This window comes from Saccopteryx leptura, chromosome 2 (genome assembly GCF_036850995.1).
Source record: "Saccopteryx leptura isolate mSacLep1 chromosome 2, mSacLep1_pri_phased_curated, whole genome shotgun sequence".
NCBI classification, from domain to species: domain Eukaryota; kingdom Metazoa; phylum Chordata; class Mammalia; order Chiroptera; family Emballonuridae; genus Saccopteryx; species Saccopteryx leptura.
The window spans coordinates 279,553,402-279,565,454 of record NC_089504.1 but is presented as its reverse complement, the minus strand read 5'-3'; the positions used below and the strand labels follow the sequence as shown (position 1 = coordinate 279,565,454).

The following is a 12,053-nucleotide window of genomic DNA, read 5'->3' as shown; positions in this document are numbered from 1 at the left end:
TTATTACTTTGAAAAAGAGAGGTGTCAGACAGGGAGGGCGAGAGATGAGAAGCATCAACTTGTAGTTGCAGTACCTTAGTTATTCATTGATTGCTTCTCATATGTGCCTTGACCAGGGCTCAAGCAGAGCCATTGATCGCCCTCTCTCAAGTCAGCAATCTTGGGCTCAAGCCAGTGACCTTGGGCTTCAAACCAGTGATTTTTTGGGCTAAGTCGGCAACCATGGGGTCATGTTGATGATCCCAGGGTTCTCAGTGAGCGTGCACTCAAGGCAGCAACCTCAGTTTTTTGAATTTGGGATCTCAGCATCCCAGGTTGACACTCTGTCCACTGCACCACCACTGGTCAGGCTATTATTATTGTTTTAAATGTACTGATTGATTTTAGAGAGACAGACAGACAGAAACATTGATCTGTTCCTGTATGTGCCCTGACCGGAGATCCGAACCCACAACATTTGTGTATTGGAATGATGCTCTAACCAACCAAACTATCTGACCAGGACACTTATTATCTTATTAAGAGTGATACTAGAGCCCTGGCCAGACAGCTTGTTTGGTTAGAGTGTTATCCTGAAGCACAGAGGTTGCCAGTTTGATCCCCAGTCAGGGCGCATACAAGAACAAATTAATGTTCCTTTCTCTCTCTCTAAAAAATCAATAATAAATAAAAAGGGTGATACTGGAAGCAGAAATCCCTCTGTATCCCTCCCAGCCCCCCTACCATGTTCCTCTGCACAGTGGCACGAAACCATCTCCCTACTATTTTAACAGACTTACCCAAAGTGACATCTGAAAAGGGAGCCTCCCATTTGCCTTTCCCGCTTGGTGTTTTGTACAGAGACGCCAGAAAGGAGTGGACTTGAGCACCCCTAGTCAGCCCTATCTCCAGGTTTTGTGGCTCTGGTTGGTGTCTTACTCTCTGAGCCCCAGATAGTCCGGAGAGGGCAATACGAGTCCCTGGTATTAGCAATGTTTACGGTCCCTCACAGCCTCCAGACTGCCCTGCACCCTCCCACCAGTCCGTGGGGCAGGTTCAGAGCCAGGTTGGGAGCATCATGAAACCAAAGGACTCTTCCCATGACATGGTGCCGAGAGCTACAAAGCCCAGAGTCTCACAGGCAGCAGTTCCGAGACAAGGAGCAAGAGGCAGGCAGACTCAGCTCTCCTGCCACCTGCTGAGTCAGCTGGAGTGGACGTCATGGAGGCATGTGAGCTGCAGTGGGAGCTGATAAGGCCCGAAATGTAGTTAGAAGGGCCCACCCTACACACAGGGCCACCAAGACACATGTCTGTGAACAAGCACAGTTTCTCATATTTACCCCCTCACATACCCACAGTGTGCTTTTTATACCCGAGAACACGTTTCACTCTCCAGTCCCTGAAGCAACACACACACACACACACACACACACACACACTCTCTCTCTCTCTTCTACCTTCTGTCTAAACCAAGGCTCTGAGGAGGGTTAGAGGGGGTCACATGAAATTTTGTAAAATGAGCCTAAGAGTAGATTTCAGAGACCCATCAGCCTCTTCCTCCCACACCATCTTCATCAGGGAAAGATTGGTCCAGGGATCAGGAGAAGGATTCACTTAACAAAATGGGTGTTGGGTTTAGGATTGCCCTCCCTGAGGTATAGAGATACCCAGACTCTATGAGGGGATGCAATGCATTTCCAAATAAAAACAGCATCCCCCTGTCATGCCATGCTATGACATGAGCTTACAGCAGTATCCAAAATTTGAGAGATTTTGGGGGATAATTTCAGGGGAGAAATGGGCTGGAGCAGGTTGTCATGTTCCCATGGCAGCCTATCTTGTTGCTATAGCAACAAGATTCTGACTCCATTGTATGGAGTCCTGGTTTCAGTAATGAGTGGAACACTGTGGGACTTCACAGACTGGTAGTGGGCCCCACAATCCTTATGGGGAAGAACGTTTCCATCCTAGACCAAGCAGAGGTAACTTCAGGCTGTCAAATATGGCTGTTTTCTTGTGGGAAGAAGGGTGGATTTTCTGGAGTTTCTCTACTGACAAGCTCAACTCCTTCCTACAGCAATTCCAACATCCTAGCTATTAAGAGCCCCCCAGAAATGTCCCCATGAGGCGGGCTAACCCTTTCTGTTGCCCACCACAACTGACATGGAAACCCTGCCATGTCAGACAGGGATGAAGGTGATGGGGGTGCCAGGCTCTGGGGTCAGAAGCCTGGTCCAGGCTTGCCTCAGAATGGCCGTGTACCTTGACTGAGTTATATTTCTGAACCTCAGGGTTCTTAACTGTGAAAATGGGGATAACATGTCCAGCCCCCTGGTGACTGCAAGGACCATAAACAAGGATATTTATTTATTTATTATTGATTTTTTTTTTTTTTTTTTTTAGAGAGATGTGTAAAGTACTGACCCATCCAGGGCTTCCATGAGAAGAAGGGGTGGATGGCCTGGGTCACTGTTGACACCCCTTGAACACGGAGTAGGGCTTCAGAGCTTTGGGGCTGAGCACCAGCACAGGTCTAACTGTGGGGCTAGGGTGATATTTAAGTCTCAGTGGACAGAGTAGTGGTTGGCATCATCTTCCATATCAAACTGCACAACTGGCTGAAAACTTCCCTAGGAAAGGGGCAGGTAGTTAAGCCATCTGCTTCCCCTGAACTGGATCAGTGCTACTCACGTATGCCAGTCACAGTGAGATAAGTCTGAGAATGAAGAGGACATCATTCAGAAAATTTTTATCGAAATTTGATTTTTTTGTTCCTGTTCAAAATCATCTTTATTTTATTTGGTTGTTGAATACTTCTTCCTACCCTCTCCCCCCATTCCAAGAATATAAGCTCCAAGAAAGCTATGGTATTATCTCTGGCATTTTACAGATCCTGGCAAAGAATCAGTGGACTCTGAGAATTGCAGCCCCTGGACACTTGAGCCTGGCATGCCAACCCCTTCCTCCATGGTCAGGCTCTTCCAGTTAACCTGCCTGCCCATGACACAGGGGAAGAAAGCTTTGCGCAAGCACGTGACTGTTTCCCAAGCTGAAGACCTTGAGGGCACCCTCTTCGAGGGGCTCCAGGAGCATCCTGGGTGTAGAGTGGGTTGACTGGGGAGGAAGCTGGGTTCACAGTCCCTCTACAGAGTAGCAGGGTGTTCCTGGTGTGGGCAAGGTGCCCCCACCCACCCAGGGGGGCCTCCGGAGTCAGATGGGGCTGGCTATGCGCCCAGAACAAGATGTAAGTCTTCACTGGAAGGGTGACAGGTCCTATGTTTGGACCAGGGGCTGGGTGTGGCACCAAGGGTGCTAGCAGGGACAGCTGTTTCCTAGAAGCACAGTCAGTAACAAACGTTATGTGAGCCGTGGGGATAGCCTTTGGATGGTGAGCCGGACTCCCACCTGAACTGGTGCCTAGATCTGTCTCAAGGCTCGTGATTCGGGGGCTGGCTCTCTGGTCCATGGTGTCTTCTGATGAGGCCATTGCTGCTACCACCACACCTGGTCTACCCTGGTTGAGTGTTGGCAGGAGGAGCGGGTTTTGGCAGCCTCTTCCAGGATGTAGTTCCCCATCCAAGGACTAGACGTTTTGTATTCACAGGATCCAGATCCGGATTGCTGCGTGACTTCTACCGGGAGCTGCAGCAACTGGCCTGGGGCAATTAGGGGATTACTTTGATCCACAGGGTTATGTCAACAAGATTGTTACTGGGTCTTTGGGAAGCAGGCCTTCTACCAAACAGACCTGATTTCTTCTAACTTCAGCAGCTTCCTGATTGGGACAGGCTTTGGAACCTTCTTACCCAGGCCGCATTTCCCAAACCTCAGTCATTATCTGCCTGTGTCACCAGTTTTCTTAGTTATTTTCCTACCCAAGAATGTACAAAATACTACCTATATACCGTGTCCTTTGTCTGGGGGAGCTAAACATTTATTTCTCACAGTTCTGGATGTGGGAAACCCAAGATCAAGGTGTCTGCAGATTTGGTTTTTGGTGAAGACCTGCTTACTGATTCATAGACAGCTTTTTTATGGGCTAGAAATTTGATACTACTGAAACACCCAAGCAGCATCCAATTTGGGCTTCTCTTTAGTTATTTTTAAATTTTTCACTTTTTTAGTGAGAGAGAGAGAGTGTGTGAAAAGTACTGACCTGCCTGGAGTAAAAGCAACCTGAGCCTTCACCATCTCTAATTCAGAAAGCACTGCTCTACGTCGACCTGGGATGCTGAGGTCCCAGGTTGGAAACCCTGAGGTCGCTGGCTTGCACCCAAGGCTGTTGGCTTGAGCCCAAGGTTGCTGGCTTGAGCAAGGGGTCACTGGCTCTGCTGGAGCTCCCCCAGTTAAGGCACATATGAGAAGCAATCAGTGAACAACTAAAGTGCTGCAACTATGAGTTGATGCTTCCCATCTCTCTCCCTTCCTGTCTCCATCTCTCTCTCTCTCTCAAAGAAGAAAGCATTGCTCTAGATAACACTAAAGCTGTCTAAGGACCAGGTAAAGAACAACTTGAGGAGTGAAGGGGAACAGCCTCATTGGGTGCTGCTTACAAAAATTAGCCACAAATCACATGCTGTTGAGTTGGCAGCATTCCTTTATTGATTCAGGACTGAAACTCCAGGCCCTCTCCCATTGCCCATCCTCCGCTCCGTTCCCGTGTGCCCAGAGCCCCTGTAGGTCCAGAATTTGGAAGTCTCAAATCCCTGGCCCACATCCCTGGGCGCTGCCCGCCTGCCATAGCGCAGGCCGAAAGAGTTCCAGTTGTAGGCGGACAGATCCTTCTTCTGCTGCACCAGCCTTAAGCGCCGCGGGGCGGGGATCAGGAGGCTGCGGGCCTCGCACAGGACTGGCCGCCAGGACCCCACCGCGCTCTTGGGGGCTGCGCAGGGCAGGCTCTGTTCCCAGGCGGCTGGGGACGCCAGGGAGCGTAGCTGCTGGCCTAGGACAGAGCCAGAGGGAGAGACTGCGTGAGGCCGGGCCAGGAGAGCCTCCTTGAACACTTGCTCACAGCCCTATCCTATGCTTCCTGTTTGATCCTTGACCTCCAGGAAGCTCCATCCTCAATGCCAGCTGGGAACACTGACATCTAAACTTGGTGGTTAGGCCATTTGTTCCTCCCTCTTTCAACATAGCTTTGATTTCAAATATTTTCCAGAATTATCTTTAATATCATTTATATGAAATTACTTCCTTTTAGGAATTAGGGTAAAGCCTGGAAACAAAGAAAACTAAGGTATTTGCTAGAGGTTGCAGCTTGGCCCACTGCCTGGCCCACCCTCTGTGGGGTTTCAGCATCAGGCTTCCCAGCTGGGCTGGGAGTCCTTGGGGCAGGTGGGGCTATGCTCATTCAGCTCCTCCTGTCTCAGAGTGCTTGAAACAGGGCCTGCACATAACAGGGCCTCAGTAAACGCTTATTAACTATAGAAAGGCCACCAAAAAGCTTGTGGTTACAGAAATCAAGAAAGTGGAGCTAAGACCATTGTGTCCCCTCATCCCCCAATAATTGTACAATAGGTCCCTCAATAAGCTATACAAGGACTCTGTAAAAAAACAGAAATTTATCTGGGTCACCCTAACCAGCTCACCTGCCCCATTTTGGGTATAATCTCTTTTTTCATACTGAGGGTTAACGAGGCTAATTTAGAAGGCACTTTACATGCAAGACTTACTAAGTTCACTATAATTTTTTATAGTAAAATAGTGCAACTACCTGAGTACACAGCCACCCCAGCCAATGTGGCAAGAGATCAGTGGAAATGAGGCCTGGTGTGTGGGTGTGTGCATGTGTGTTGTGGGGTGGTTGGCTTTGAGGCTGACTCCTCAGCGACCTGGCACACTTTGCAGAAGAGGAGCATAGACGTGGTCCTGAATTAATAACAACCCCCCCAGGAGGCCCTCCCACCTGCCCGGGGGCCTGCTGAGATGCAGGAAAGATGGCTTCCTTCCCAGTCACACCTGCCATCCCAGCAGGAGAACCACTTCTCACAATACCTTTCGTGGCCTCCCTTTTGCCCAAAACAGCCAATGAACACAATGCCTCTGGGACTGCAGTGAGGTTATTTTCACCAAGAAAGGACACTGATCCCAGAGAAAACTCTTGGCAAAGGACACTGGGAGCCATGTGCTCTTGGCTCGGGGATATTTTATGGGCCCAGTGCTATCACATGTGTAGATATGCTCCATGCTCCAAGCTCCATAGCTAGAGGGACTGTGGTCCAGAGAGGCTAAGCCAAGGTTCTAGTTTGCCCAGAAAGCTGAACCAAGTAGTTTTAAACTCACAACTCCTGACTTGGGGAGTAGCACCATTTTAGCTTGTGCTACTCAGAGACGCCCTCTTGGGGAGCTCCTGCACCTGCTGGGCTTCAGTAGCGTGTAACTGAGTGACGTTGGGGAGGCATCTTTACATCTTTGGGCCTCAGTTTCTCCGGCTCATCATAGCAAACTCATAAAATTGACAGGATCTGTCCTTTTGTTTAGGTTCTTTTTTTTTTTTTTTTTCAAACTCCCCATAAAGGGCCTGAGGTCACTGATGAAAGAAGCTTGCACAATAAATTTCTTCCCAGCAGATCTGTCCAGAGAGGTGACTGGCACGGAGCAGAGAGCACAGTGTGAGAAAACCATGAAGGAGTGTGGTGGTTCACAAGCACCCGAACCTAGGTGGGCCTGCTGATGCCCACGGCAGGTAAGCCACCCCCAACTTGCAAGGTTAAAGGGGCCACCAGATGAGTTGCAAGTGTTAATCTTGGGTTTTCATTAAATATGTTGTTTAACTCACATCAATAGCCATACTCTGAAAAATATGGTAAATCTCATTTGAAACAGCTCATTTGCTCCTTCCCACCCTTTGTCCAGACAATGCATACCTGTGGGTCTAGGATTCTCCATGGGTGCCACCTTTTCTGATGTCTCCCTGAAGGAGATGGCATAGACAAAAAGCATCAGCTGCCAAGAAACCAGTAGGTTCATCCTGGTGAGAAGGCACAGGTCCTAGAGGTGCCCTGAGACCAAGACAGAGAGAAGGAGGAGGGACTGGGTCAGGCGCAGGTCTGGGCTGGGTGCTGGGGCAGAGCCCAGGGTGAAGGGAGGAGGCCCCAGTGGAGGGGTGAGTCTGAACAGACATACCGTGGAAGTGGGACTGAGACCATTTGCACAGTATAGTCAAAGTTGAATTCATGCTAGGTGAGGATCATCAGGGAGGGCTTCCTGGAAGCCAGGTCAGGACAGGAAGGAAGGAAGGATTCCTACTGATGGGAGGGGCAGGACTGCTCAGGTTGGACAGTGGCCAGATTCTATCAGGTTTGCCTGAGAGAACCGTTGGAGAGATGAGGGTGAGATGCGCTGTGGTGGGGCGAGCAGGGAGGGGGGAAGGAAGTGAGGCGGAGCTCCACCGCCTGAGGATAGCGAGCTGCAGACGTTCTCTCTGGGCCTGGGCCTTTTTCCCTCTGTGCTGGGTCTGTACACATCCATGACTTTCTGGGCTCCACCCTCCGCTTTAGAATGTGCCTTCTAGAATCTGGCCCATTTCCTTCCTACTGCGACAGAAACTTGATTCTTTTCCATTTTCACAGAAAAAGGAAAAAAGGCAATTATCTTGCTCTCTCTTGTAGCCTTTGATAGCCTGAAGACCATCATTAAGTTGTCTTATTGCCTATAATTGAGGGAAGAGAAAAACCTTTCCATGATTTGTCAGGTCAAGTGTGCTCCGTATTCTATTCTCTGTGGCTCTGAGTGGATATGAATTGAATTGGCCTCATCATTTTGGTTGTTGAGATGGGAGCTGGGTACCCTGACTCTCACTTCAACCTCTTTCCCTTTACCTTCTCCTGTGCCCTCCCATGTCTTCCAGTTCCCAAGTCCAACTTCTCTTTGGAAAAGTCATCAGACACTTGGAAATTGTCCAGTAAACATGACTGAAAACAAACTGATGGGGAAGCAGTGGGGCTGCAGGTAGAGTCAAACGGGTATGGATGGCAGACCTCAGACCTAAGGCCCGAGTCACTCTGGGCGGGGATGAGGGGCCGGTGGGCATTGGGGACTGTCATGTGTGCCCCTCAGCCCCATCCATCCCTCTGCCCTTGTCCCCACACCCCATTCCCTCCCTGCTCCCTCCAGGACCCAGGACCCAGGCATGGAGTGGAGGGGAAGGATCCTGAAGTGGGATCAGAAGCACTTGGGTCTGGCTCCAGCTATGCCCACCTCTCTGTGAGACGGGAGTAAGCCCCCCATCTCTGGGCCTTACTCCTCCACCTGCAAAACAAGGCTATTGGGTCAGACTGGCCACCGACTGTCTCTGCAGATGGCACTTATCCTTGCAGACTTTGATTCTGTGACATCCTGTATCCTAGACCATGGCTTTCTGTGCCTGCCTTAAGGTGGGACAGGGAGTAAAGGCAGAATGGGTTAGAGAAAAGCGCATAAAACCAGTTTTTATTTTTGTTTTTTTTTACAGATATATTTTATTTTATTTTTAACTTCAATCAATTTTTTGGGGTTTTTTTTAGAGAGAGAGATAAGGGAGAGGAGCAGGAAGCATCAACTCTCATATGTGCCTTGACCAGACAAGCCCAGAGTTTTGAACCATGACCTCAGCATTCCCAGGTTGACACTTGATCCACTGCGCCACCATAGGTCAGGCCTAAAACCAGTTTTTGTTGTTGTTTTGTGGCTTTGGACTGTGGACGCACAGGGTCCAGGTTAATTCAGAAGTTACTCCTTGAGTATGACTGGGTGCTGTTAGGTGCTAGGGTGCACAGATGTACTAAAAACACAGGGTTGCTGCCAACCCCTCACCCCCCATGGCCAACTCTAGCACAAGAAATTGAGTCCCAAGCAGACCATTTAAAAATAACACTGTAACCACAGGCTGAAGGTGTGTGAGTACACAGGGGTCTTTCGAAGCCTATGGGGGGCAAGGGGTTCAGGTGGGTTTTTTGCAGAGGGTGGCACCTTAGCTGAGTGTTGAAGCAAAAGTCAGGCAGATGAATGAAGGCTTACATGGGAAGCAGCTGGCCAGCCAGGACCGGGTGTGAAGGGAACTGCAGGCCCTCTAGCCTGCTTGAGGGTGGGGCTTTGCTGGCGAGAAAGAGTAATGAGTCTGAAAAAGGGCAACGCAGAGACTGCACCCTGGAGGGTCTGAGATAGAGGAACGTGCGCAGACTTGCATTTCGGATGGAGCATTCTGGCTGCTCGGCAAAAGCAGAATGGTGAGCGAGGCGGGAGGGGCGTGAGCGAGGCGGGAGGGGCGTGAGCGAGGCGGGGTGGGGCGTGAGCGAGGCGGGAGGGGCGTGAGCGAGTCGGGGTGGGGCGTGAGCGAGTCGGGGTGGGGCGTGAGCGAGGCGGGAGGGGCGTGAGCGAGTCGGGGAGGGGCGTGAGCGAGGCGGGAGGGGCGTGAGCGAGGCGGGGAGGGGCGTGAGCGAGGCGGGGAGGGGCGTGAGCGAGGCGGGGAGGGGCGTGAGCGAGGCGGGAGGGGCGTGAGCGAGGCTGAAAGGCGAGTGAGCCAGGCGGGGAGGGGCGTGAGTGAGTCGGGGAGGGGCGTGAGCGAGGCGGGAGGGGCGTGAGCGAGGCGGGAGGGGCGTGAGCGAGGCGGGGAGGGGCGTGAGCGAGGCGGGAGGGGCGTGAGCGAGGCGGGAGGGGCGTGAGCGAGGCGGGAGGGGCGTGAGCGAGGCGGGGAGGGGCGTGAGCGAGGCGGGAGGGGCGTGAGCGAGTCGGGGTGGGGCGTGAGCGAGGCGGGAGGGGCGTGAGCGAGGCGGGGAGGGGCGTGAGCGAGTCGGGGAGGGGCGTGAGCGAGGCGGGGAGGGGCGTGAGCGAGGCTGAAAGGCGAGTGAGCCAGGCGGGGAGGGGCGTGAGTGAGTTGGGGAGGGGCGGGCAAGCTGCAGGGTTAGGAGGCAGCATCGCTCCTGTGCTCCTCTCTCCTCACCCCTTACCATGGCGCCGTGTGAGAGCTCTGATTTTCCCTGCTGCTTGTCCCCAACAATCAGACACTCATGGACACACACACACACACACACACACTCCCCCAATCTCAACACATGTGGAAGAAATGAATTGCTTGGAAAAGAACCGCCAGCTTCCATGGGGCCGCAGTGGCTGTCCGGCTGTGGGTAACTGTTTGTGGCTCTCCAGCCCCAGGGGCTTTTTTGCATAGTAACAGAAATGCCAGACATGATTGGAGAGCTTTTGAAGTGGGGTGGTTTCCTTCTTGGGGGTTACCTTCATAGCACAGGGGCACTGAGCAGAGTGCAAGAGACTCTTTGGTTGACTTTGTTTGCCATCCAAAAATTGGAGGAACTGCTCAGAGTAGACCCGTTGAGACCATGAGCCCTGAGGGGTTTCTCAACTCCCTGCAAAAACCCTTGCGGTCTCTAATCTCAGCCACAGAATTCAATCAATAGTTGCAATGAATTGCAATTCATTCACTGCCATTATTCCTGTCACAATTAGAGGAGTCCTTGAGAGGGTCCCGGCTTCACAAATAAACTGCAAGTCAATGTATTCACCCAGACATCCCAGAATCATCTGGCCAACCTTGTCATCAGGACTGATCGGGCTCCCTTTGCCTGGCTGGGACACACTGGTCAATCTTGGAACTAAGTTTCTGCTCCCATCTGGGGAGCCTCCCTGGGTCTAGGCAGAACCGTCCCCAAGTGTGGATTCCACAGGGCACCTACCTGGTACCGTCCTGGGTCCTGGCCGGTGGGAGCTCCGCAGGGTCTCGGGTGATGACGCTACTTAGGCGGGTGAGCACCGGAATGAAGGGATCTGGATTCACTGTTGCCAGCTCCCTGATCACATCTCTGTCTCTTTTATAAAGCCTGGGTGACGTCTCCAGGCATAGGCCCCCCCTTTGTCTCCTTCTCCCTCCTCCTCAGACCCTTTAGAGAGCACAGACTGCTGTTTTCCAACTCCTGGCTTTCATGACTGATATCAGCCTCTTCCTCCCCCTCCGAAGCCCTCCAAGGTCAGCGTCTTGATTCCCACTAGCTTCTTCTGTCCTCCTCTCCCTCCTCCACCTCCTCCCAGACCCACTCAGAAGGAGACCCACTATGCTCCCATCAGTGTGGAAATAAACTATATAGGGAGGACTGGTGTGTGGGGGTGGTCAGTATGAAATGTTCCCCCTCCCAACAAGAGCCACAACACACTGAGGGTGAAGTGAACGTTAGGAAAGCGAGGAGGGAGAAAAGGGCACAGTGGGACGCAGAGGCTCCGGTTCCCCCAATCCAGCCAGCCCGCTTTGGGTCTCAGACCAGAAGGGGCTCCTAGCCTGTAATCGGCAGCTCGGCGTGGTGGGGGGAAGCCCTCCTTTTTCCTTCTTCCCTTCTTTCCCCAAACAGTTACTGAGCATTTGCTCAGCACAGGGTTTTGAGCTGAATATGAACGGGGTCCGATGGGCGAGACAGATCTGTAAGCGGCTGTCTAAGAAAGCAGAAGGCAGCGGTTGCGGAAGGTGGATGTACCTGGGAAGTGCTAAGGGAACGCAGAGAAGTAACACTCAGGCGACAGCATATCAGAAGGTGCTGCTCTCAGGACCCTGCCTTTATGTCTTTGGCATTTGTGATCACAGCATTTTGTAATTACTGTGTTCCCTACATTGAAGACAGGGACAGATCGCCCTCCCTTTGAACTCTCATCATCTGCTTTATTGCTCAGGAGAGACATAGAGGACCCTTAAAGATATTTACTAAATGCATACATTGCAGTGGACTCTTGTCTTTTTCTTGGGCCTGCAATAGTGTTTTTTACCCTTGGACAAGGGGTTCCCTAGGACAGAGACTATTCCTTTTGCCACAATGGGGCTCACTGAAGGCAGAGGCTGTCTTTACCCTGAGACGGGAAGCTCTCCCAGCATAGGGTCATCCTGGTGGGTGCATTGTGCAGTCGCCCACCTAATAGTTGAGAAGCAATTCCTGCTAGTACACAGGATTTATACCCATCACTGTGTCTAACACCTCCTGCAAATGAGCTTGCCAACATTTGTTGTCACTCCTCAGGATAACAATGAGCCTATAAGAGTAGGCCTGGAACGATGTGTGTGTCGGCCTGCCCTGAGTCAAGAGATGAACTTCACAG

At 51.7% G+C, this 12,053-nt stretch overlaps 1 protein-coding gene and 1 pseudogene across 1 annotated transcript; both read right to left on the bottom strand.

The window, feature by feature from the left end:
• Positions 1–2,545: 2,545 nt before the first annotated feature.
• On the bottom strand, positions 2,546–3,468 carry LOC136392029 (steroid receptor-associated and regulated protein pseudogene; annotated as a pseudogene).
• A 1,111-nt stretch (positions 3,469–4,579) lies between these two features.
• Positions 4,580–6,950, bottom strand: KISS1 (KiSS-1 metastasis suppressor). Its single transcript, XM_066364025.1, has 2 exons — positions 6,848–6,950; positions 4,580–4,923 (listed from the first exon to the last, which is right to left on the bottom strand). Exons 1-2 carry the CDS (start codon positions 6,948–6,950, stop codon positions 4,580–4,582), a joined length of 447 nt encoding a protein of 148 aa, XP_066220122.1.
• Positions 6,951–12,053: the final 5,103 nt, after the last annotated feature.